The sequence below is a fragment of the Alligator mississippiensis genome, chromosome 4, assembly GCF_030867095.1.
Source record: "Alligator mississippiensis isolate rAllMis1 chromosome 4, rAllMis1, whole genome shotgun sequence".
NCBI lineage: Eukaryota > Metazoa > Chordata > Crocodylia > Alligatoridae > Alligator > Alligator mississippiensis.
In genome coordinates, this window is record NC_081827.1 from 166,170,590 (window position 1) to 166,194,392 (window position 23,803).

The 23,803-nt window shown below is 47.2% G+C and overlaps 1 protein-coding gene across 1 annotated transcript in view; it reads right to left on the bottom strand.

The window, feature by feature from the left end:
• Positions 1 to 23,803, bottom strand: part of LASP1 (LIM and SH3 protein 1) — a 58,620-nt gene extending 34,817 nt beyond the window's left edge. The window contains exons 1-2 of the mRNA XM_006274989.4: positions 23,642 to 23,803; positions 16,873 to 16,967 (exon numbers count right to left, since the gene is read on the bottom strand). Of these exons, the coding sequence (XP_006275051.1) occupies positions 16,873 to 16,967; positions 23,642 to 23,710 (164 nt within the window). The 5' untranslated portion in view covers positions 23,711 to 23,803. The remainder of the gene's footprint in view (positions 1 to 16,872; positions 16,968 to 23,641) is intronic.

Here is a 23,803-nt window from a genome sequence, read left to right on the forward strand (position 1 = left end):
CCCACCCTCAACACCTGTGGGATTTATAGAGCGGTCAGGTCTGTCCCTCTCTGCTTTGGGTGGTACATCTCATGGTTATGGTGGGAAAAAGCTATGGACTGTTTCTTCTGCACGAAATCAGAAGCCAAGGATCAGAGTAGTCAGTGTCCCTATCACTGCCGCAACCATTAAAGGGCCTGCTCTTAGCAGAGAGGAGTCCTATTACATTCCAGAAGGAAAGCAAACAATTCACCCAAAGCTCTGCAGTTTATGAAAATAACATGATGCAGTGACCTGTGACTGCAAGGAACTACTCATTTAGACTGCCTAAATGCAGGGTCACTCTTCTTTGCCTAGAAGATGCTTATATGAAACCAAGTGTTCCACTCAGTGCTTGGGTCTCCACTGTGAGATCTTTTACAAGAAGCAGAGATATATCCCACCACCAGATCCAGAAGAAGCTGTGCAGCGAGCTTAGACTGATGTGGTTAACTGGGCCACTATTCTCAGCATTGAACTGAACTCTGAGAAACTTAAGTACGTTGCATCCTGGCTAGATGATGCTGACAGACGTTAAAAACAAGGGTCTTGGACTACAGCATCCTTCATGCTTAGTCTGGATCAATTTCTTTCCCTCCCACATCCCATTAACAGAGCAGTGCTGGCCAATATAAGCATACATAACCAAGTAACGATGCCTCAGAAACAGTTGGAAAAAGGATTTGGGGGGGGAGGAGAGAGAGACACAAGAAACAAACCAAAAGGTGCTGGTTCATAAGATTTAAAACCTTCCCTTATTGGGGAAAGTTTCAGGGTTTCTCCAGAAAGGAGAAACCCAGATAGCTGAGAAGGCAGGGGAAGCTGCTTAAATGCAGTCATTCTTCTAACTGAAAGGAAATAATTAGTCCCACGCACCCTCAGAGGTGACATTTGTATAAAGTCTGCTGCTAAGTGATAGCAGCTCAGACAAAAATATTAACCTTTTCTATAGTATGAGGGAGACAGCTGATGCACCCAGAAGCTAAATCAACATCACAGCAGAAGTATTAGGTTCTACTCCTGGTCCTACCAGCTCCATGTTACCTTAGGGCAGGGGCGGGCAATGATTTTGGGCTGCTTACCGAGTTTCAGCAAGCCATTGAGGGCTGCATGACAGGCAGCGCAGGGCAGATTAATATTAATTTTCTAAATTTTTTAGGGGCCCCGCAGGCCAGATAGAACGGCCTGGTGGGCCGCATCCAGCCCCTGGGCTGCATTTTGCCCACCCCTGTCTTAGGGGCAGGATACTCTGCCTGTCATTTTGCTAGTGGCCAAACAGAGATAAGTCATCTTAGCCCCATCCCCAGCTCGAAGTGTTGTTAGTAGGGGAGCATAAAGAGGGAACTAGAGCTAATGAACTGAGCTTCTTCCAGGGATCTTGGAATGGAAGCTGCTACGTAATCGTAGTTCTGGAAACACTTCTACAGCAGCTGGACAGGTAATTTAAACACAGATGCTGTCCAAGAATTGAGCACATGCCAAGACCTCCCAGCATGGCAACTCAACAGCTGCTTTATCAGCAACACTGAGACACAGATTATCTTAATGATATAGGGCTACTGATTAAGGGGAGCCTGCCACTCTGGTCTCTGGGGCAGCGCCAACAGCTAGCCAGTGGGATTTGCCTCACTCTTCAGGCCTCTTGGATGGATGGCAGCAGTGGCCGCTGATGCCCAATTAGTGTTTAATGGATCAGACAAATGGGATGCTTCCAAATCCCCTGCCACAGGGGGCTGCTGTCAGATTCAGTGGGCAGCATTTAAATATATAGGGCACAGACACACATGACAAAGTAGAGCCTCAATACTCAATCCAGTCCCTTCCCTCTCCAGGTTTGCATCCTTGTCCAGGACTGATACAGCAACAGCCCCTTAATCCACAGCTCCCTGGGATCTAGGATGATTATATACAAGCAAGAGAGATATTAAAGAGCCTCCCCAGCCCTCATCCACCATAAAAGTAATCAAACACCATCAGCTCAGAGGGGACAAGAAAGTGTTCTCACAAGGGGAGACAAATCTCCATCCCTCCTAGTGATGATCAGACATTGCTTGCCTGCTCAGGCAACAGATCAGTCATGTCTCCTTTAAAAGCTCACCTCTTCCACCGAGAAGTCTTCTGGGCTGCTGTCCGAGTGTGGATACCAGAGATCATGCTTCATTTGTAATGCAGCAGCACTAATGCAACAGGTACCATCTCTACACAGAGCAAGACAATCCCTGCAGTTATAAGCCCAGTAAGTGGGTTTACATCTCCTCCGTGGAAGCTTTACAGCCCAAGGAAGGATTATATAAATAAATAAATAAATAAATAAATAAATAAATAAATAAAAGATCCTCAGTGAAATCTGCTTGTTTAAAAGGAGTCTATTAAACAACTCCAAGCAGAAAAACCAAGTAGATTCTGCAACAAAATCCAAAGCTACAATAGTTGTCAGAGGTCTTCAACTTGGAACCATCCAAGTGTTTCTGCTCTTGTAAACTACAGGTCCTGGGATTAAGACTAGATAAAACTGTTTATTTTGTGCCATTTGTCAGCTCCTTGTCTAGCTAGCAACACTTTCATATGCCCCCAGGGGAGAGAGAGTCACTTGAATAAACCTTAAGAGCCAAACAAAAAAACAAAACAAAACCCACTGACTGCAGGACTTGGGGCAGGTCCAGGAGGAGAGGTTACTTTTTAAAATTCAGAGGGCCCTCTGAGATTCACTGAGCAGTCTCTTGCTCATACACCAATCAGAGATGGCCACCTCAATTTAGTCCTAGTTACACCCATCTGCAAGATCAGGCTTCCTGGCCATTCATAAGCCAAGCAGACCCAGCTGGCTTCAGGCCCCCCCAGCCAAGTTTACAGTGCAGCCTTTTGACTTAAAATCAAAATAAACATTGAGCATTTATATCCATCCTATCACTTTCCAGATCAGTCCTGCCCTTATAAGGCAGCTCATACATTAGGCAGCTGCTTCCCAGAACAGGAAACTTCCTTCTTCCCAGACTCAAACAGAGCTACAGTGACAGTGTTTGGACTGTTCCTGCCATAATAGCCTCCACCTTGTTTTGGCACCATTTTTATACCAGGTCAGGGGTGGACACCTGAACCATGCTTAGCTCAAATGGTGCAAATATAAACACCAGTAATGCTGGCCAGTTTAAGGAGGAACTTTTAATAGATCCAGACAGACATCAAGGAGTCCTGTGAGGTTTAGCTCGGCTCTCCTATGGATTTATTCCCCCCCCCCCCAACCTCCAGGCCTAGAATACAGCACAGCATCCCTCTAGGGGTGACATTAGTTACCTTTTTACAGCTGTATTAAGACTCCAGTAAAAAAAAGTTAAACAAAGGAAGTAATAGAGTCTGCTTTGCCAAAAGAGCCACGGAAGTTCACATCCTGCTGTTCAAAGGGCCTAAGTGCTGCTGATTCTTGGGGACAAAATTTAAAACAAACAGGTTTTAAATTGGGGGGAGGGGGGGGGAGAGAGAGAGAGATAGAAACCCCTCCCCTTGCAAGGGCCAGCAAACCTCCAGCTAGACCAGGAGTGGCTGCTGAGAAGAAGGGAGGTCAGTTCCCCTAACAGTATTCCAGGGAGGGGCCACTGAGATAGCTGGCCCAGCTCTCCATGTGTACAGCTGCTCCAGGAAAAAAGCATTCGTTTGCAGCCTGCCTGTCTAAGCCAGCTGGATTCAAGTCAAGTAGCTTAGAGAACAATATACAATTGCTCTCAAGATTCTCCCTCTTGCTTCCCACCCCAAACAAACAGCCTGTGGGAAATTAGTGCCATAGTAAGGTGATACACTGGAGATGGCCGTGTTTTGCCCCAGGGGGTTCTCAGCTGGTGAGGAAAACTCCATCCTGCTCTAAGAAGAAGTGAACCCCTAGATTACAAGAGCACTTGTGTTCAACTGCTACTTATTTGCACTCTTCTGGCCACACCAGTGGATAGTCAGTACCAATTAAGACACTGGCTCCTGCCACTCAAACCTTTCCCCCAGGGCAGGGAACAAGCATTGCACTAGCGTCACTTTATTCCCAAGGAAGTTCCAGCTAGGAGCAACCATGAAGGATTTAGTCTCCTCAGTACTGTTTTCTGGGTGACCCACCCTACCTGCCAAAAGAGAAGATTCAGTGTAGTCAGTCCCAAGGGTGGGAAGACAATTCTCAAGATGAAGGAAAACAAGAAGTGGGGGACAAGGAAATAAAAAAGGGGTCACTTAAGTGAGAAGAGCATTCTTAATTCTCCCACTCCAGAAGTTCCCATACAGAACTTTAAGGTCAACAGGGTTGTTTGATTTCAATATTATTTCTCTTTCCTCCATTCACTAACATTGAATAACAAGCTCTGCCTGTTCAAGACCTCTCTTTTCCCCCAGGACACAGGGAGATGCAGACAGTCTCAGCTTCAAACAGCAGGTGAAACAAAGCGAGGATAGATGGCCTTTCCACCAGCAGCAAATTGGAGTTTAGTTATGGGAACAAAATAGGCACCGCAAAGAAGCTGGATTTTTCCATGGGTCATTTTGGCATCCAGTAGGGATAAGGTAGTCAGAGGATATTCAAACAAGTTAACACCCCTTTACAGTCTGCCACTACAGTGAGGTCCAGGGGAAGGGCCAGGCAAGCCACAAGAGCTCTGCTATAATCCAGCAGTCAAGAGTGGTTAAAGCAGGCCAATGACTGTGTGTGGCCTTGGGAAAGCTGCTGCTGCATCCTCATTTCCTCTTGCTCTGAAAAGCGGGAATATGTACCAACTCTTCATACAGCTCATACCAAGCTCCTTAAAATGCTACTGCTTGAGCACCACTCGAGGTTGGAGGTCCTTGGAGTAGAAACCTTGATGCTCTACAAGCAGATAAAAGCCTGGTATTGCATAAATGAACTATTTCAGCCAAGCTAGCTTGCCCATCCTAATTAGAGATGGCAGTACCAGGATCTGAGGGAGTTTGGGTTATGCCCAAGCTGTTGACAGAACTATCACTATAGTGCTGCTGAGTTCTTGAGTTGACAACTGCCTGCACATACAGCGCGCTAACAGTACCGAAGTAGGCAGTCCTCGTCAGGAATGCCGCTTTGAATTCACCTTCCCAGCTCATCCTATGAGGGCAAGCTTCTGCTCCCCTCTGGGCACATATGCAGATACCATCCACCACAGGTGCATAGCAATGTGCTTAAGAGCCTGCAAGCAGAGCCCACAGACAAGAGCATGGGGTCAAATCTACTGGAAGAAATCAGATCTGGTGGAACAAGCCAGGGAGTGACTGGGGTGCTGACCATTACTAAGCAACTAGCAAAACATGTTTGGCTTTCACTTGAATTGCACTTCTATACTAAGTAAATGGATCTGGCTTGCTTTTGTGGAAAGTTGAGGTCTGCTAGGGATGTACTTTCTCTTGAGGAAAGACCCTTGCTCTCTGCCCAACACCATGATGTAACCACTGTCCACGCCAACTCCATCTGCCATGTCAGAAGTTTCAGTAGACACCCTGGATTAGGCAAGGAAGGCCTATCCACCATAACAAGGAAGAGTGGTAAGAGGTAGCTTACAGCACTGAGCATTCATAGGCTGTTTGGCAGCTTGGAGCAGTGGCTTCAACTGGAAGAATTTCCCTAACTGCACTGAGCATTCATTTGCTTCAGAGGAAAAACACAACACAAACAAAAACCACTCTCCCCCCCCAACCCTCCCTCCCCCAAGAGACTCCACCCTTCAACTATCCTCCTAGCCCAGTCTCCTCTAGAAGGGGGGTGGGGGGGGGGAATCCCCAATACCACTTATCCCTCCTGCTAGAAGCAGCTTAGTCAGGGATCTTCATTCTGAATTTCTGCTCCAAGGGGTAGAGTGCATTTCCTTCACACGCTCTGCCTTGTCCTCCACACCCTCAGTCAGAAACCCGTGTTTGGGGTCCTTTCCCTACAACAGCATATGGAAATACAGACTCATTTCCATGGGCACAAAGAGCAGCTTTTGTTCAGAGCTGCACGGCTATGCGAAGCTGTATACATGAAGACAGAAAGACAGTTATTCCAATCCAGGAACTCAGCAAAAGAGAGCCATTGGATAAACACCTGGACTTCATCCCAGCCACACAATTGTTCCTTGCTTTCCCCACAAGCCCCTCCCCCTTCCCTACTTGGAAGGGGTCACTTTATTAGCGTAATATGCTGCTACCAGATGGAATAGTTAACAGTGCCAAGAACAAAGATCACTGGCTTGTTTTGAAATCAAGATCAGTTTTGCCTGACACTTGCTAACTTTTTCTAAGAGAGAAGCTAGCTGCAGAAGTGACAGCCATTAGTCCCAAATGGAAAGACACTGACCAAATGACTGAAGTGAGAGTTGTTAAGAATCTCTAGTCTTACACAAAAGTTATGCCACAAGTGCTGTTGGATTCTATGCAATACTCAAGTCTGGTGCTCGACTAGTGTCCCTTCAAACTCGCCAATGGCAGAAGAAGCTCCAACTCAAGCACAACTAAGCAACTGCTACATCTATTTATTATAGGGTGGCTGTGATGAACTCTGTAGCAGTGGGATGAGAGCCCCAAATCTTTCCCCTCTCCTTCCCGAGGGCTTCAGCATGAACTGGACAGCCATATTAAAAAGTGTGCCATTTTTTGTAAGCAATGCTGGATTCCTCAGAGAAACATGGGGCAGGGAAATCAAGCAAGCACACTGGAAGCAATGAGCAGAGATCCCTTCAATTTACCTGGTGTAAAACATTTGGCAATACATATGATCTTTCACCCTCTTTGGGGGGGGGGGAGAAGGACCCACTATTTGTTTTGGGGTGTGGGTAAGCAGAGGGATGACAGGATGAATGACTGCAGCACAGGTGAGCAGAGTCTAACAGCAGCAGCATCTCTCCTGTACAAGTTCAAACAAAGGATGCTGCTGTTTTGAAAAGGCTGCCTAGATAAATGCTGCGTCCTGTTCCCCAGGGGAAATGCTGCTGAGCAACTAGGCCATTAGCTTCCTGCCAGCTATTCTAGTGCATTTAAGAAATAAGAGAAGCAAGTGTACGTTCCACAGAGCAAGGCAGAGACTGACAACCCTTCCGATTAGCCACACAAGCTCAGGATTACCCAAGGGGACTGCACGTTTGACATCTAGCATATGGGGTCAGACCTGTGGAGAGACTCAATGCAATCACATTCACACCAGTGAAAGTTCAGAAACAATTCTTGTTCTTGGTTAAAGGGACCTAATGTACTGGCATTGGTAGCATTAGAGTCCCTCCTTTCCTTTCAGATCTTGGCCCATCTTGGATGCTACTGCACTAGTTGGGAAAGCTCTGCTCTCTGAAATCTAGGAGAAGGGCCTAAGGAAGAGGGGGAGAGGCAAGCTTTTCACTCAGTTTTCTGGAATGTAGAATAGCATTCCGCTGAGGATTTCCACAGTTCCATCAGTGGATAATCACTGGGCAAGCACGACCCCCTTGCCATGTCCCAGTGGCCAGTACTATACAGTAATCCTACAGGGGAGTTGCAGCTAGCAAGGGATGGGGTAACAAGAAGGGTTTCTACAAGTATGTCAGCAACAAGGAGGAAGATCAGGTAAAGCGTTGGTCCCTTACCAAATGAGGGGGGAAAACCTAGTGGAAGCTGATGCAGAAAAGGCTGAAGTGCTCAATGCCTTTTTACCTCAGTCTTCATAGGCAAGGTCAGCCACCAGACTACTGCATTTGGTAGCAGTTTGGAGAGGAGGTGAACAGCCAACAGGGGTGAAAGAACACATTAGGAACCATTTAGAAAAGCTGGACATGTACAAATCCATGGGGTTGGATGCAATATACCCAAGGGTGCTGAGGGAGTTGGCTGATGTAATTACAGAGCTGCTGGCCATCATCTTTGAAAAACTGTAGCAAAGGTCCCAGGTGACTGGAAGAGGGCAAAATGTAGTGCCCATCTTTAAGAAAAGGAGAACCAGACAAGTCAGCCTCACCTCAATCCTTGGAAAAAAGAAGTCATGGAGCAGGTCCTCAAGGAATCCATTTCTAAGCACTTGGAAGGAGAGGCGATTAGGAACAGCCAGTATGGGTTCATCAAGGGCAAGTCAAGCCGGACCAACCCAATTGCTTTCTATGATGAGATGCCTGGCTTGGTGGATGTAGGGAGAACAGTGGATGTGATATACCTTGACTTTAGTAAGGCTTTTGATAAGGTCTCCCATAGCAAAAGGAAGTCTGGGATAAATACTTTTTTTTCTATCCACCTTACAGTGTGTCTGGATTGTCAGGCTCAAAGGGTAGTAAACAATGGCTCGAGGTCTAGTTGGCAGCCAGTATCTAGTGGAGTGACCCTAGAGTCAGTTTTGTTCAGCATCTTCATCAGTGATCTGGAAGATGGGATGAAGGGCATATTCAGCAAGTTTGCAGGTGACACCAAGCTGGGCAGATACACTTGAGGATAGGTCTAGGATTCAGATAAACCTAGACAAGTTGCAGGATTTGAACCTCATGAGATTTCTTTTGGTCTATAAGAACAAGTGCAAAGTTCTGTACTTAAGACAGAAAAATCCCAGGCACTGGTAAAGACTAAGGCCCAACTGGCTACACAGCTGCTCTGTAGAAAAGGACCTGGGGGTTACAGTGGACAATAAGCTGAATATGAGCCAAAATGGTGCCCTTGTTGCCAAGAAGACATTAGCAGGAGTGTTGCCAGCATATCAAGGGAAGTGATTATTCCCCTCACTTCAGCACTGGTGAAGCCACATCTAGAGTACTGTGTCCAGTTTTCAGATATATTTACAACTTTAGAGCTATTTGGAAGCCTACCAGTGCCCCAATCATAACAAAATAAGTTGTAGATAAGCATATATGTTGGTATTTGATTGGGGGGGGGGGGTCTTTGTTTGTTTTCTATCATAGGACAATCAGAGCTCCCCCGCCTTCTTTACTCACCAGGATGCAGGTCCAGCAGCAGCTTTCTTCCCCCCCCCCCCCCCCCCCCCCAATGCTTTGTGGTGCTAAGCAGCCCCAATACGTTGGTGCCCCTCACTCCCAGGCCGTAGCCCCCTCCCTGCCAGCATGACCTGTAGGCAGAACCAGACTTAGGGGCGGGCAATGAAAGCAACTGCCCAAGGCTGTGAGGTGGGGGGGGGGAAAGAGTAGGAACCTTGACACTTCAGGGCAGGGCCCTGCCTCTGCTCAGGCTGGGGTGGTGGAAAAGCCAGTGAACCAGACAAGAGGTGCTCCTCATTCCTGACCCACAGCCCCCTGCCTCTCCCCCAGCTGTCCCCTACCCTCAGAGTGTGAGACAGGGGGTAGTGCATTGGGGGCACATTTCCCACCCACCCCCAGTTTTTGGAACTCACAGCAGGGCATGGGGATGTAACCTGGCTGGACTGGTAGCAGGCAGGAGCTCCCTTTGTAGCCCAGCAGGCAGGACCCAGCATGGGAAAGTGAAGCAGGGCAGCAAGACTTGCTGCCATTGCTGCCACCATGGACCCTGTGGCAGCCAAGGTGAGGTGCCCACTGTGGCAGCAAGCAGTGGCTGCCTCACCTTGGTGGCCATGGTGGCACGTGGTTTGTGGTGGTAGAAGCAGCAAGTCTCACTGCCCTGCTCTGCCCTCTTGTGTCAGGTCCTGCCCTCTGAGCTGCGGAGGTGGCTCCTACTTGGTAGCAGTCCAGTCAGGCTACAGCCCTATGCCCCACTTGGGCACAGAAATCTGGAGGGGGCACATGCCCTCTCCCCCCCGCCATTTCCTCCCAACATGTCACCTCTGGCACCTGACCCATCCACAGGAAGGGGCACAGCAGCAGGGAGCTGGTTCTGGACAAGCCTCCCATGGCTCTGTCTCGCTCCCTGGCTGGGCCCAATGGCCATGTATCCCTGCCCCAGTCCTAGACACCACCCCAGCTGGGCAACGCCCTCAACCCCAGCTGCAAACCCTGCCCCACTCCCTCTCTCACTGTGCAGACTTGGCACAAGCTGCTGCCTCAATGTCCCCACAAGTTATGCCACCCCTTCTGCCCCCCTTCCACTCCCACCAAAAGACTTACCTGCAGGCAGCTGTGGGAACTACTCTCCACCACACTGCCTGGGGCCATATTGCTGACCACGTGCATATGCATGCACACGCACACAGGCATGGGGTGCTACTTGCCTCTGATAGCCTTCCTCTCCCTTCCCTCAGCCCCAAGCAGCCCCTTGCTGACTGGAACTCTGCCAGCCTGCAAGGGGAAACCCAGAGAGTCTCCCATGTTCCCCCCCCCCCTTTAAAAGAAGAAAATCCGTGTTTTTCTACAGCAAATGGAAGTCCAAGATCCTTGCTTATGAAGACAGGCTGAGGGAACAGGGCTTATTTAACCTGGAGAAGAGAAGACAGAGGAGGGATTCAGTAACAGCCTTCAACTACCTGAAGTGCGGTTCCAAAGAGGCTGGAGCTACTGTTCTCAATGGTGGCAGATGACAGAACAAGGAGCAATGGTCTCAAGTTGCAGCAAGGGAAGTTTCCCTTACATATTAGGAAAAACTTTCCAACTAGGAGGGTAGTAAAGCACTAGAACAGGTTACCCAGAGAGGTTGGGGAATCTCCATCCTTACAGGTTTTGAAAACCCAGGTGGACAAAGCTTTGGCTGCAGTGATCTAGTTAAGAATGGTTCTGCTTTGAGCAGGGGGTTGGACTAGATTCCAACCCTAATTTTCTATGATGCTGAATTTCCAGATCTCATTACGGAGCTGAAGCTAGGTATATTAGTCTCTAAGAACTGCAAAGCAGCAGTTCCAGTCAGGCCTCCACTACTGTGGGCAGAGCAATTTCAAAGTCTTATGGATAGAGGCCCTACTGTAACAGACAGAAGTTGTCATGAAACCCCCTATTAGGAATAGGCACTTCATGGACGTGGCCTTAAAAGTTGATAGGGCTCTGGAACAGCCCTTGGGGTGTGGTGATGTAAGAAGGGATCCCAGCACAGCAATGCTAGAGACACTATATGAATTTTAGGCCAAGTCAGTTCAGAGTGAGGATTACCAGATCCCCTATTCCACAAATCTCTGCTCTGCCAGCTCCAACAGGGTTCTGCTGCCCACCTCATTAGGGCTGATGAAGACTGTGGTTTTCAGCCTTTTTATACTCAAGACCCCTCTTGGAAAATGCCAGCTCTTACTTCTCACTTGAAGTTTGACTACAGAAAAAAAATAGGGCAATTTTTCCATTGTGAAGAAATTAGAAAGACCACAATGAACAAGTATGCTTTTAACATCCTAGATTCCCATTTGAAATCTCTGGGTTTATGCCATGAATCACGTTTGCACCCTATCCACAGTGAATGCCATTGTCTCCTTATTTCCTTCAAAGGAGTCTCCCCCTCCTCCCACACTTCACCCTGTAGGGTCTTAATATCCCTCCATGGGTTAATATAAATCTTTTTAAGGAGGCTGAAGCTGATGTTGCACAACTTGTGTACAAAGCTTGTTTTTAGCTTTTTTGACAAGAGCTCTCTCCTCTACAGCTCTTACCATCTAGAATAACATTCCTGATCTCTCCTCACTTCCAGCAATTTCAGCTGGAAACAAGGTCTCTACTTTGGCTCTACATCCTTTCCCTTCCACTGTAAGTTTGGAACTCGACTCCACAGAACTGTTCACAAGCCAGGATTTGTGCAGGACTATGGAAAGGCGTTTTAGATGGGCTCAGCCCATTCTGCAAAGAGCTTGGGAATCAATTTAGTGCTTGAGAGGATCAATGGAGAGATTTATGAAAAGGAGGATTCTCCAAGCTGCTGCTGCAAAAAGGAGAGTTATGAGTAGAAACAAATCCCTGTCATCTTAAAGAAAACAGAGTCAGAGGGCAGAGTGAAACAGCCAAGGCTTCTTGGAAGGCTGCATGCAGATTTATTACAGAGTAATGTCAGATAGCAGGGAGGAAGCCCAGCCTTCTTCCTACTGCTCTCTTGAAGAAAGAGAAGTTTAGGAGGTTGGCAGGAGGCCAGCACTCAGACAGAGGAGACCCTGTGTTAAGGCATGTTCAGAAAAGCAGTCTCCTCCTTGCCAGTATAAACGTTGCTTTTCTCCCCCTTAGCAGACATAAGCTGTTCCCTCTGCACTTTTAGCAATTAGTGGTGGAGACTGTTTAGAAAGGGTGAGCCCCATCTAGGCAGAGCTAGACTCCCTCAGTGCCAGACACAGGGTCAGACGAAGGCAAACTCACCTTATCTGGCCACTCCTTCCTTCCCAGGTTATTCTGGGAAAGCCACAGAGCTACAGCAACAGTAACTGAGAAAGCAAAACCAGGAAATGGAACAGTTGAACTAGGACTTAAGACCCAGAGTAAAGTGGCAGGTTCTCAGATACTGAAATGACTGATACCCCCGATATACGAGTGCCAAGGATAACAGAAGCTACCCATTTTGCATTACTTTGGCATTTGGTCAATGCAGTCTAGTGTATTTATCCTAGTAATGGAGAGAGGCACCACTATTCCCATCTCACAAATGGGAGTAGAGATTAAACGACTTGAACAAGGTCATTCAGAATACCTCTGGTAAAACAAGGCACTAAACTAATGTCCAATGGAAACCAATTATATCATCCTTCCCTGGCTGAAGGATGAACATAGACACCCACCTCATGTAGAAATGGGACCACCAGTTTCCCATTACTCAAGATAAAGGGCAGACAAGCAGCATGCATGCTACCAAGTCACTAACAGTGTCATCTCCTACATGTCATGGACCACGTTATGATGACACCTGACAACCTGCCTGACATCTCATACCCCAGGTAACCTGCCTACAGCTGACTGCTTACATTCTCCTCCCCTTCCCCTCCTATCTCTACCCATTGTCTTCCAAACTTCCACTCATTTGCATTTTCAGACCTGCATGTTGTAAATTAGCTTCTTCGCTACCTTGGAGAACAATATCAGCAGTCTCCCCGTGCCTGACCAAGGACGTTTGTGCCCAAAAGCTTGCAAAGAACTCCCCCTTCCCCAACTACTTAGTTGGTCTAACAACATATCTCACACCTACCCAAAGAACCTCGCCTGCCTATGTCCTTAGACTAACATGGCTACAACCAACAGCCCTACAGTAGACATGTCATGAACCAGGCACCTGGAGCCTGGAAGACTGTTCTGAAGCAAGCTGAAGAGGAACATTTTAACAAACCAGAAGTTCAGATGTTTATAGGTTCTCATCTGCAAGTCAGAGCGGATCTGGCAGCGGAACAGGTCTTACTTAAGGCTTGTATTACATTTGTGGACACAAGATAAGGAGATAATGCCAACTCCCAGCTGTCAAGTCACCAATATGTAGTTAACTGCATTGTTCACTCCACCCATCCCCCACAGAGATACTCGGCAGGGTGGACAACCAACTCTTCACCAGACAGCATGCCCTCAGGGCACTAAAGGGTTAAGACACTAGCTCAACATCAAAGGGAATTCTTAGTCAGAAGGGGTTGAGAAACTGAGATGGGTCCAGGGTTGCGCAAACTCCTTGGAATCTTAGGAATTTCCTATTATTATCCCACTTCCCTTGCACCAAGGGTGGAGGGGAGAGGAGCAAGGACTCCAGGCTCTTCCTTCTGCACACAGCACTACTGATGCTGGCTTTGGGTTTCACCTAACACAAAATCAGAAGCCTATCAGGAGACACAGTCTCTTGTGTATTTGTGATACTGCTACCAGCCTCTCAAGGCCAGAGGCAGCTATTAAGAGTAACATATTTTACTTGAAGTTTGAGAGTGGCTTAAGTTTAGCCTGAGTTCTACATAAAGAAACAAAAGAAGCAGAGCAGCAGCCACCAGTGGAGCTGGGATGCTTCCTACCCTTGGTGAAGTCACCACACAAGGGATCTCAACCCTAAGTGTTAGCTCAGGGCTTCTCCCTAGAGAACCAGATACTAGTTTGCCTTTCAGTCAGAAGGAACAATGCACTGCTTCAAGGTCTTGTAAAAAATATTCTAGTATAAGCTAAGACGGTGGTTTTCAAACCATGTTCTGTGGAGCCCTAGGGTCCCCATGACAGGTCATCAGGAGTTCTGCAAAGGGTGGAGCAGGCCAGGCAGCAGTGAAATCACCATTGTTGGGCCAAGTTGCCTGGCTCTGCATCAGTCTTAAGACAGGGGTAGCGGCTCCAATGCACAAGAGGCGATGTGAAAGGGTTCTATGACTTTAGGAAGTTTGAAAGCCATGGAGCCAGGACCCCTTAAAGCAGGTGTGCGCAGCCTATGGTCCTGGATCTGGTCAGCAAAGAGGTTGATCTGATCCCAGAAGGCCCCACCCAGCCTGGAACAAATTGGGCAGCACACAGCTGTGCCATACATACTGCTGCTCCTCTCCATAGCATACTCCCCAGCAGCACTTCCTACTTCCCTCTGTGCCTAAGCCAACAATAGCTGCAGAGGAGCCAGGTATGAGGGGTAGCGCAGACAGCTATGAAACAGGAGAAGGGATGGAGAGGGAAAAACTATTTGCACCCCACAGCAGGTAGGCAGGTTAAAAGCTCAGGGGGCAGCTCTCCACAAGTCTGTACTGATACCAGAGGCAGTTTTTCTTCTTCTAGACTCACTAAAGCATTCCCACTTAACTCATATCTGGCAAGAATGAGAAGAGGTTACTTCATGCAAATCTGTATGAAGTAAACAACCTTTGGCACCAGTCAAAGTCCATTTCTAGGGCTGTTGAGGCCAAGCCTCCCATGTGTACTTTGTGCAGTTTAGAGGCAACTTGCTGAAAGCTAAACCTTTTGACGAGATCCTGAATGGCTGGCTATACTACATTCATAATCAGCTTTTTCAGCCAGACACAAGATGTTTGGGATGGATATCAAGACTGGAATCCAACAGGCTTGCCTGCTGCTAAACAAATCCTGTCCTGTACTCCTGTGATAACCTAGAGCAGGGGGTAGGCAACCTGTTCCAACAGCAAGCTGGAACAGCTAAGCCAGAGTCAGAGGCACTTGCTGCCAGAGCTTTTCCTTGCCAAAGCCACACATCCAAGGGCCAGATCCAAAGGTTCCACAGGCTGGATCCTGCCCACAGGCTGACAGTCTCCAACCTAGAGCTTTTCATAGCCATAGCTAACCAATCAGCTTCCAGTTACTAAGACCCAATTGCAAGGAGAAGGGGGAGGGGTCCCACAGAGCTCAAGTTCTATACCCTCTCTGACTAGTTATACCCTAAAGCTGGAGTTAGCAGTTGACAACTGTACAAACTGGACATTTTGCACTACAAAAAGTTTCCTATTTTGCCTATTAAATGAAGAAGCAGGATTCCTAGGACACAGCTAGGATCCAGTGTTTAACCCAATAAAGTTAGTCTCACCTATTCTTCCACTGCATCATAGCATTGTATATCAGGGAACCTGATCCCAAGTCATAACTGACCAAACACTAGATGTCTAACTACACTTCAAAACACCAATTCCAGTGGCATTAGACATATGTCACTTCTGGCTGCAACCTCACACTATTGGCAGTTTCCCCCTTCACCGTGGTTATAGCTCCATCAGCACGGTCAGCAGCAGGAACACTGTAGAAGGGTTGCAGCAACTGACATTTTTGCTAGGCCACCTGGTACAGCAAGATGTCCTAGCTTTCTCTTTCTCAGCCCTCTGCCTCAAATAGGTTTAAATACTCATCTTACAGGGATGTTGTCAGGATTAAATGTTTAAAGGTAAACTGTAAATGGAACATGCTATACAAATGCTAAGTAGTATTACCAGCTCTTAGAAAAAGAATTGTATGGCATATGAAAAACTGCTACAAAAATCCTCTAGTGCAAGCTGCTCTATGAAGATGTTAAGACTCAGCTTGATGTGTTCACCTGTGGATTCAGTAGAACTGGCAGGACTGGCCCCAGACTGCTGCCACTGCCACCTTAATAGCAGACTGTCTGCTTCACCATTGTATTAGCTTCTGCTCATCAAGGCCAGAATGAAAAGCCATGTTTCCAGTCAGCTTCACTTTCATGACAGAGCAGCACAAAAAGACCGAAGCAACAGGAACACTGAAAACTAAAGTGTGCCTGTACAGGAGATGCTTACAGAAGTGCCTTGGTTTTTGTTTATATATTAGATATGGCTCTATCCCTCCTTCCAAGAGCCTGTCATCTGTCAGAGACCATAAAAGATCAATGGAGTTCTCAATGTTGTCAGAGTTCCATTATGGAGTATTCTATACTTAAATCTCCATAGAAGTGAAATGATGATCTCCTAGTGTTGCATTAAGTAGGATCATTACAAGAAAAAGGATGGAAAGTCCCTTTGACTCATTAGTCCTCGCTGGCCTTCTCATGATCAGTATGCTGCCAAAGGCAGCTTGGTACCAATCCAGAAATAACTTAATTGACTAGTGTCAGATTGACAGAGGGGTAGAACTTGTTTGAGAGTTTTAAGGAAGACCATCACTGGACACACATTAGGCATATTTCCTACTCAAAGGATACACCTTGAAGGAGCTGTACTCCTTAAGTACCTTCCTGCCTCTTACTCTATATCAGGGGTTCTGAAACTTTGCAGTACCGCAACCCTGAGTGCTGGATGGCAGCAGTGGGGGGACAGGGAGTTCGCACGCAGCAGTCACCACTGCCTTCCAGCACTCCATGCCGCCATCATGCATACCCCCAAGTCATCTGTGACCCTCTTAAATTGCTCACAACCCCCCAGAGGGTTATGACCCACAGTTTGAGAACCCCTGCTCTATATCTTTACTATTTTTCATCTCTTCCACCCTACTCCCTATTACCAGAGAATTCAAACATCCCGCACCCCAAGCAAGCAGGGACAGCTATCATCAGTTGCCTGTCTGCAAGTCATTTGCCCATAGTAACAGGAAATCTGGCAGAAGAAAACAGCCAAGGTACTAGAAACCAAACCTTATGGAATTTTGCAGGCTGAGAAGGGAAAAAGACACTTACGCGTTGCAATACGGCTTTTTCTCGTAGCCCTTGTAGTTCTTCATGTTTAAGGTCATCTTGCAAGTCTCGCAGTGGAAACATGCTTTATGCCAGAACTGAAACAGAAAAAACAGAACTTAACAGGAGAATCCTGCAATTCTAATAGAATATGATCCTAGTCCCAACAATAGCCAGTAACTGGGGGGGGGGGGGAGGGGAAGAAGAGAAGGTAGGTCACTGATTAGAAAGAGATTTCCCTAAAAGATTTTTCAAAGATAGACAATGTTCCTAGTGCTATAGGACCCATGGTTTAAGACTCGAAGAGCAGGCAACCGATTCCTTGACTAAACAGTAAAAAATAATCAGAATGATTATTCTTAGTAGTACAGTAGCACCTTGATTATGTCAAGATCAGGTCCCCCACTTGATACTGAGTAGTGTACAGAGGAAAAAAAATAATTCCTACTCAGGTGGGCTTACAGTAGACAAGAAGAGGGGAAGACTACTGATTGGGGAAAGAGGGAAGGTAGAATAAGGCTTCAGGGAAGAGAAAGGGAATGAACATGGGGACAAAGTGTCCCAGATAAGACCAACCCCCCCCCCCCAGCAAAAAAAAAAAACAAAACAAAAAAATAAAACAAAAGAACCAGCAGCCTGACATGAGGATCAACCAAAGCATCTCAGCTACAACTGCTTTTCTCTACTCCAGCTGGCTGAATAGCTGGGTGGCCCTTCCCATCTGGCTCTCCTCTGAGCTCACATAGTTGGGGGCCATATGAGCCCTAGCATCACTAGAAGGGACAGGATTACCCCCATCGAGTCTCAACTCTTCTCCCTATCAGGCCATGGCAGTACTAATTGCAGTTGCATGCGTTTGTCCTGACCTGCCAAGCATCTCAGAAGGGTTCACCCAGGAATGATATTAGACTTATACCACTGTATCTGTGATCCTAAAGAGGAGGGAAAGTGGGGGTGGGGAAAGAAAGGGAGCTGCAAGAGAGGCAGCAGAAGAAAGTCTCTCTCCTCCCACCCTAGGGACAGAGGATTCAGCTAGTTAACAAAATGGCAGCATGGTGGCATCTTGAGTTTCCCCCATCTGCTGTGGGGGCCCACAACAGCAGCCTTAAGCCTGTCCTACACCATTGCTCAGGGCCCGAGGTCTAAATATATGCATACAGCAAAGGACTAGTTCAGCTTAGCTGCCCCCTTACAGATGCCAATGCGCACACTCCCACTTACACCAAGGCCAGAAGAAATAGTCCTTGAAATCCAGACCATGATTCACTTTTCTGACACACAAGCATTACAAGTTATGACAGCCACCACACTCCAACCAACTGTTGGTTTAACACCTAAAACATTTATAGAACAAGCACTGCACTTGGCCCTGACTGATGTAACCAGTTCCTCCAACTGGAAGAGGCCCCATGGAAAAAGTGTTTGTAAGCTACTACTGGAACTCTAGATTTTTCCTAGGGTAACCTTGAAACCAACCTGGACTCCCATCTCCCAGCTGGTCTCCCAAGACAGCAACAGCTGCTAAGTGCACAAGCCACCCAAGCATGAAGGACTGCTGCAAGCCCAACTGCTACCAAGTTCTGCCTATGAAATGCCCACAGGCTCTTCAATTATTAGAGGATGGCAGATGCAAAGAACTCAAAAGCAGAGCACACCCAAGCAAAAAGCAGCTTCACCTAGTGTCAAGTTACACCCTTCACAGGTGAAATTCAGGTCACCATGGACCTAGGGTTAGAACTAATATAAAAGAACAAACACTCAAACTGACACCCAACAACCGATGCATGACACACTGCTCCCCCATACCAAACATGGTCCTCCAAATATGTAGTGGGGAATACAACGTTAGCTACAAGGCAAAGCTCTCAGCTCTGGAGAATTCCCAACTTCAGGGTGAACAGCTGGTTCTGTACTTACTACTGGACTGGGCTGGGGGGGGAAACAGGGGTCTGTCTGCACAACACATTTAAGATACTCCGTCCCCCACATCCCACCACCACTGCTTCCACTATTTCAGCGTAACTGCTGAAGGCTGAGCAACAGCTTTGCTAGTCTCTTCAAGAGAGTCTGTGTTACCTGCACTCCAGTACCACACCCTACTGAAAAAGCCACAGCACAGAAAAAGAGTTTATGACTCAGCTGAAGCAGAGGGCAAATGCCTCACTTCAATCGCTCCGAGCAACATATTAATACTTTTCCTTGTGTGCCTGCCAAGTCACCCACAACATGAGGGTTTCTGTTTGCTTTTCCCCTAGTGAAAGAGGATGTCTTCATAGATGCAGATTTTTTCCAAGAGAGTTTTGCTTCCTACCCTTGGCAGGGGTCTAGCTCTGCATTAGCAAATCTTGTTTTCATCTTCATTTTGGGAGGAAGAAAGGCATAGAGAGTTCATAGTTTAGGGCAGGGGTAGGCAATGTTTTTTTTGGCTGGAGTGCCGAAAAAAACAATGTCTACCTTGGAAGGTGCCGGAGTGCCACCATGCTGGAGCCCAGAGCAGCTGTTTGCAGCCCCCTAGCTGCAGCCGGCCCATGGAACCCTGTCTGCTTGCAGCAGACCTTGCAGCCTCCCTGCCACCTGCTGGAAGCAGCCTGGGCTCCATGGCTGGCAGCAGCTGCTTAAGAGCCGGGGCTGGTGATGGCGTGCAAAGCAAAATGGCCTTGCGTGCCACCATGCTCGGCACACGGGCCAGGGGTTGCTGGCCCCTGGTTTAGGGCATCATGCTTGGAGTGCAGAGACCCAAGAAGCTTGGCAACAGGGGACTGAACACATGTGATTTAACTGAGTCACTTAGCAATAGAATTTAAGTTACTTTAGTTACCCAAGACTTAAATAAATGCCTGAGACAGAGATTAAGGGCCCGAGTTCTACAAGTATGTAAGCATTTATCTGGAAAATGCAGATGCTGCTGACTTGCTCTGCAGTGGTGTCAACAAATTTGTCTTAAAGTTCGTGTAAGATTCATATTACAATAGGTGCATGAACACCTTATTCAGAGAGACCATAGGTATTTATGATCCCAACTGATCCTTCTCTCAAAAGAGAATGCCCAACTTTCTGGCAGCCAAAAGGAACAGAGAACTCCTTCCTAGCTGGCAGGGCTCATCCTGTCATCCAGCCAACAAGCAGCCTTTTACACTAGGCATCAGCTGGAAGTAGGCTACTGTAGAGGCACTGGGTGTGGGCAGCATTTTCCTCCACCAGAAATTACTATATGCTCCTCTCCTCACTTCAGACTGATGTATCATTTACTGGGGACATTACTGCACTAATCAACTGCAAGAGCCAAAAGGAGAGGAGCCTTTTATCTAAACTCAGGAAATCCAGGCAACCTGCTCTAGCACTTGAGGTGGGAAGAACAGGAGTATGTGTGACACAGGTAATTAATTATCCATGTTTGCAAATAATGCTCCCGCTCACCCTCTGGCAGGAGTTAATTAGAAAGGATATGAGAGCCTCACAAAAAGGTACAATGCTGTAGAAGCCTCAAATCTGGTAACTTTCAGCCTCCCCCTCCCTCCCCAAGGGGGGGGAAGGGACAACAAACAAACAAACAAACAAACAAACAAACAAACAAACCTCACACATGCACCCACCCCTGGAGCAGATCCTAGTTATACTGCAACATACAAGGTAGCAGTGTTGTCTCTCTGGCAGGCTTTTCTTCTGGACTGAAGGAAGAAGCTGCCCAGGTCCTGTTCACACTGTACCTCTTAAGAGTGGGAAGCTGCTGCAACTAACCACTTCTGCAGACTGCTAGCAAGTAGCTCATGCAGACCACTTGTAGATACTCAGTATGGTGCAGTACCAGCCTAGTTAGTCAAGTCAGTAGTAGCAGAAAGATTATCAGCTACGTCAAAAGAAGTTATGGCTGCATATCTAATGGTGACCAAAGCCTCAAGGAATGAGTTGCTACACCTCTTCATGACTAAAGATGTATGATACCATATCCCTACTTCAGACCAAGTAGTAATTCTCTGCTTAAAGCACAAGATAAGTCCTTGGTCATTTGTCTTCTATTTAACAAAACCTCAAAAAAAACAACCAGATAATGATGAAGTCGCCTGACCAGGTTTTTTTGTGGGTTTCTTAATTTAGCAATTACAGCCACAACTGCCAAGCCATGCAACATTTGTTCCAGTTATGAGTGACACAGGACGTGTCATTTCCACAGCGGAAGTCAGCCTCGTCAAACATCTTATCTGGAACTGATAGAACTCCATCAAGAAGGGGTGGGGGAGGCAGCATACAAAAGTTACAATCTGTCCTTTCCTGAAATCCTAGCAGATTGTCTAAAAACACACACATTTCATTATGCTGTTACCTTGTCAATATCAATGAAGCTAGAACAACCAGCCAGAGTCCCACCTACCTACTCAGCCTCCAGTATCTAGAGTTCTTACTTCTCCAGCTATTTTTGCAATGCAGCTTTAGTGAGATAGAACAATTACTTTCCCCAATTCGCTATGGAGCTGACAGATCCAGCTCAGAATGGAAGCTATTAGAAAAGTCTTAGTTTACCCATCCCAGCATTCATAGTATCATAGAAAATTAGGGTTGGAGGGGACCCCAGGAGGTCATCTAGTCCAACCTTGTGCTTAAAGCTGGACCATGTCCAGCTATATTCCCAAAAATAGTTCTGTTCTGAAGGATACATAGCACCCAGATATACATTAAAGATTCACTAATGGGAGTCTACCTATATTCTTTCCCCCCTAAACTCCTTGCCACTGCTCCCTCTCAGCTGAAGCATTGGCAGCACCAAGGCAGGCAGTGGGCTGTTTTTAAGTGACAGTGGTAAATCCTGCCAGGATCTGTGCTGGGTACAGTTAAACTAGGTCAACCTTCACACAGTAAAAGAGGGATATAATCCATCACATTTGAGGAAGTCAGTAAGATTTAGCTTCCATGAGGAATCACCACAAGCCCAACCTCATCCCTTTCACCAACTGAAGCAGATGCAAGTTGCAGCTGAAAGCTGCATTGTAATTTCACTCTATTGACAGCTTCCTCTTTAATACAAAACTGCCTGTTGAGATAGGTCCAAAGCAGGCTGCACCTCTCTATGAGAGATGAGGGCTGTTGCTATAGACTACCCTGCCTGCATCAGGCTCCACATTCGTTGTGGAGAATTGGTGCTAGACCAGTTGCCTTTGAGCTAGCACTAAAGTAACAACTACATGCTCATGAGGGACAGCTGAAACAGACAATTAAAAGAATCCCTCCTCCCAAATGTCTACAGTTCAGACAGTGTGCAGTTCCTTGAGCCCAGCAACAGTCATTTTGTTATTCTGAACAAGAAGAGAACTAGGAATGGTTTATTAGCTCAACTTTAAAAAAAAATCCCAAGTTAGGGAAAAAAAGGCAACATCATGCACTAAAAATGCAAGCAACAGGCTCTACTGAGATTCAGGAATGCTGCAGCCGAAACGGATGCATTCTTCAAGTTCCTATATTAGTCCCTGAGAACTGGTCATCCCAAGACCCTGGGAAGGGTGGGTGGAGAAAATGACAAACAGCTCAGAAGGACCCAGCAGGAATGATGAAACTTTGCTGGGGCAGTGACTATTAGTCAGATGCCAGCAGCCAAGAGTCCTCATAACCAAGAAAGTAGAAATCAATGGAATGAGCATTTCTCTCAATCTCTCCTGTCCTGGGGCACCACACAAATCCATCATCAATAGCAGCAACTGCCTCTTTAAAAAGGATAATTTGCCTCCCCCCCCATTTCAGTCTGCAAAAAAGACACACCAAAACAAGACACTCAAGTCCAGATGGCAATGAAAGCAGTATCAAGAATCTACATAGATGATGCTAAGTTCCAGAATTAAATCAATTGGAGCGGTGGAGTGAAAAACCCAGCTAATGTAAAACAGATGAGGTTCTCTGCTTTGAGGGGAAACATTAGCTGTTCCTTTCCATTTTGTCTATTTAGACACCCAGCTGTGCTGCTAACAGGAGGAAAGCAGCAGTAGCTAGTTTCCTTTACCAATTGCCTCAAAGTGCAGAAACTGCTTTTTATTTAATTATATAAAAATAATATTTCTACCATTATGGACTGCATTTAGACAAAGCTTTCCATTTGCCTTTTTTTTTTTTTTTTTTAAAGTGTTCTTACAAGAGCAGAATGAACAAATGCTGCTTTAGTTCAGGGTGTCATTTCCAGACTACCTCTTCTGACCTTCGATCAGTCTTGCAAGAGTTTGGTTGCAAGAAAGCAAAACAAAAAACAAAAAGGAAGAAAGAAACAAAGAAACAAACAAACAAAAACCCTCGTTAGCCTCCTGTGCCAGAACGAGCCGTTCTGGAGTTTCACAGAGAAATCAGGAAGGGGCTTTTGTATCCAACTATGTGCTGCTTCTTCCAAGAAGGGCAAAGAGCTGGGCTGGAGTCAGAGGCTTTTTCCCCCCCCTCTGTAAGGGACACCCTTTTTTCTCTCTCTCTGTTAGGGCTGGGGCTTAGGGGCAGAGGCTCAGCAGAGAGAGTTGAGGGCAGCTCCCATACCCTGCAGCGAGAGGGGAAGGCTGTGCTGTACCTCCAGGGTAAGAAGGGGGGAGGGGAGGGGAGGGAGCCAGGGCCTCTCAGCAGCTCTGTGCAAGGGGGTGGGACGGGAGAGGGGGTGTCACCCCCCCGTTGACATCCACCCCCCGCTCCCCCCCCAAATCCCCACACCCACTGTCTGACCCCTCTGAGTCCCCCCACAACCCCTGCGCCCCTTCCCTTGGATCCTATTGCAAAACCCACTCGGGAGAGGAGAGCCCCCAACTCCCCTCACCTTGTCCAGGCAGTTGACCTTCTCGGTGGGGTAGACGATCTTGCCGCAACGCGCGCAGTTGGGGTTCATGGCTGCGCTCCCGGGGCGGCCACTGCAGCCGGCGCGAGCCTGAGCCGCCGCCTCCGCCGCGCGCCCCTAAGAACCGCGGGGAGGGGCCGGGGA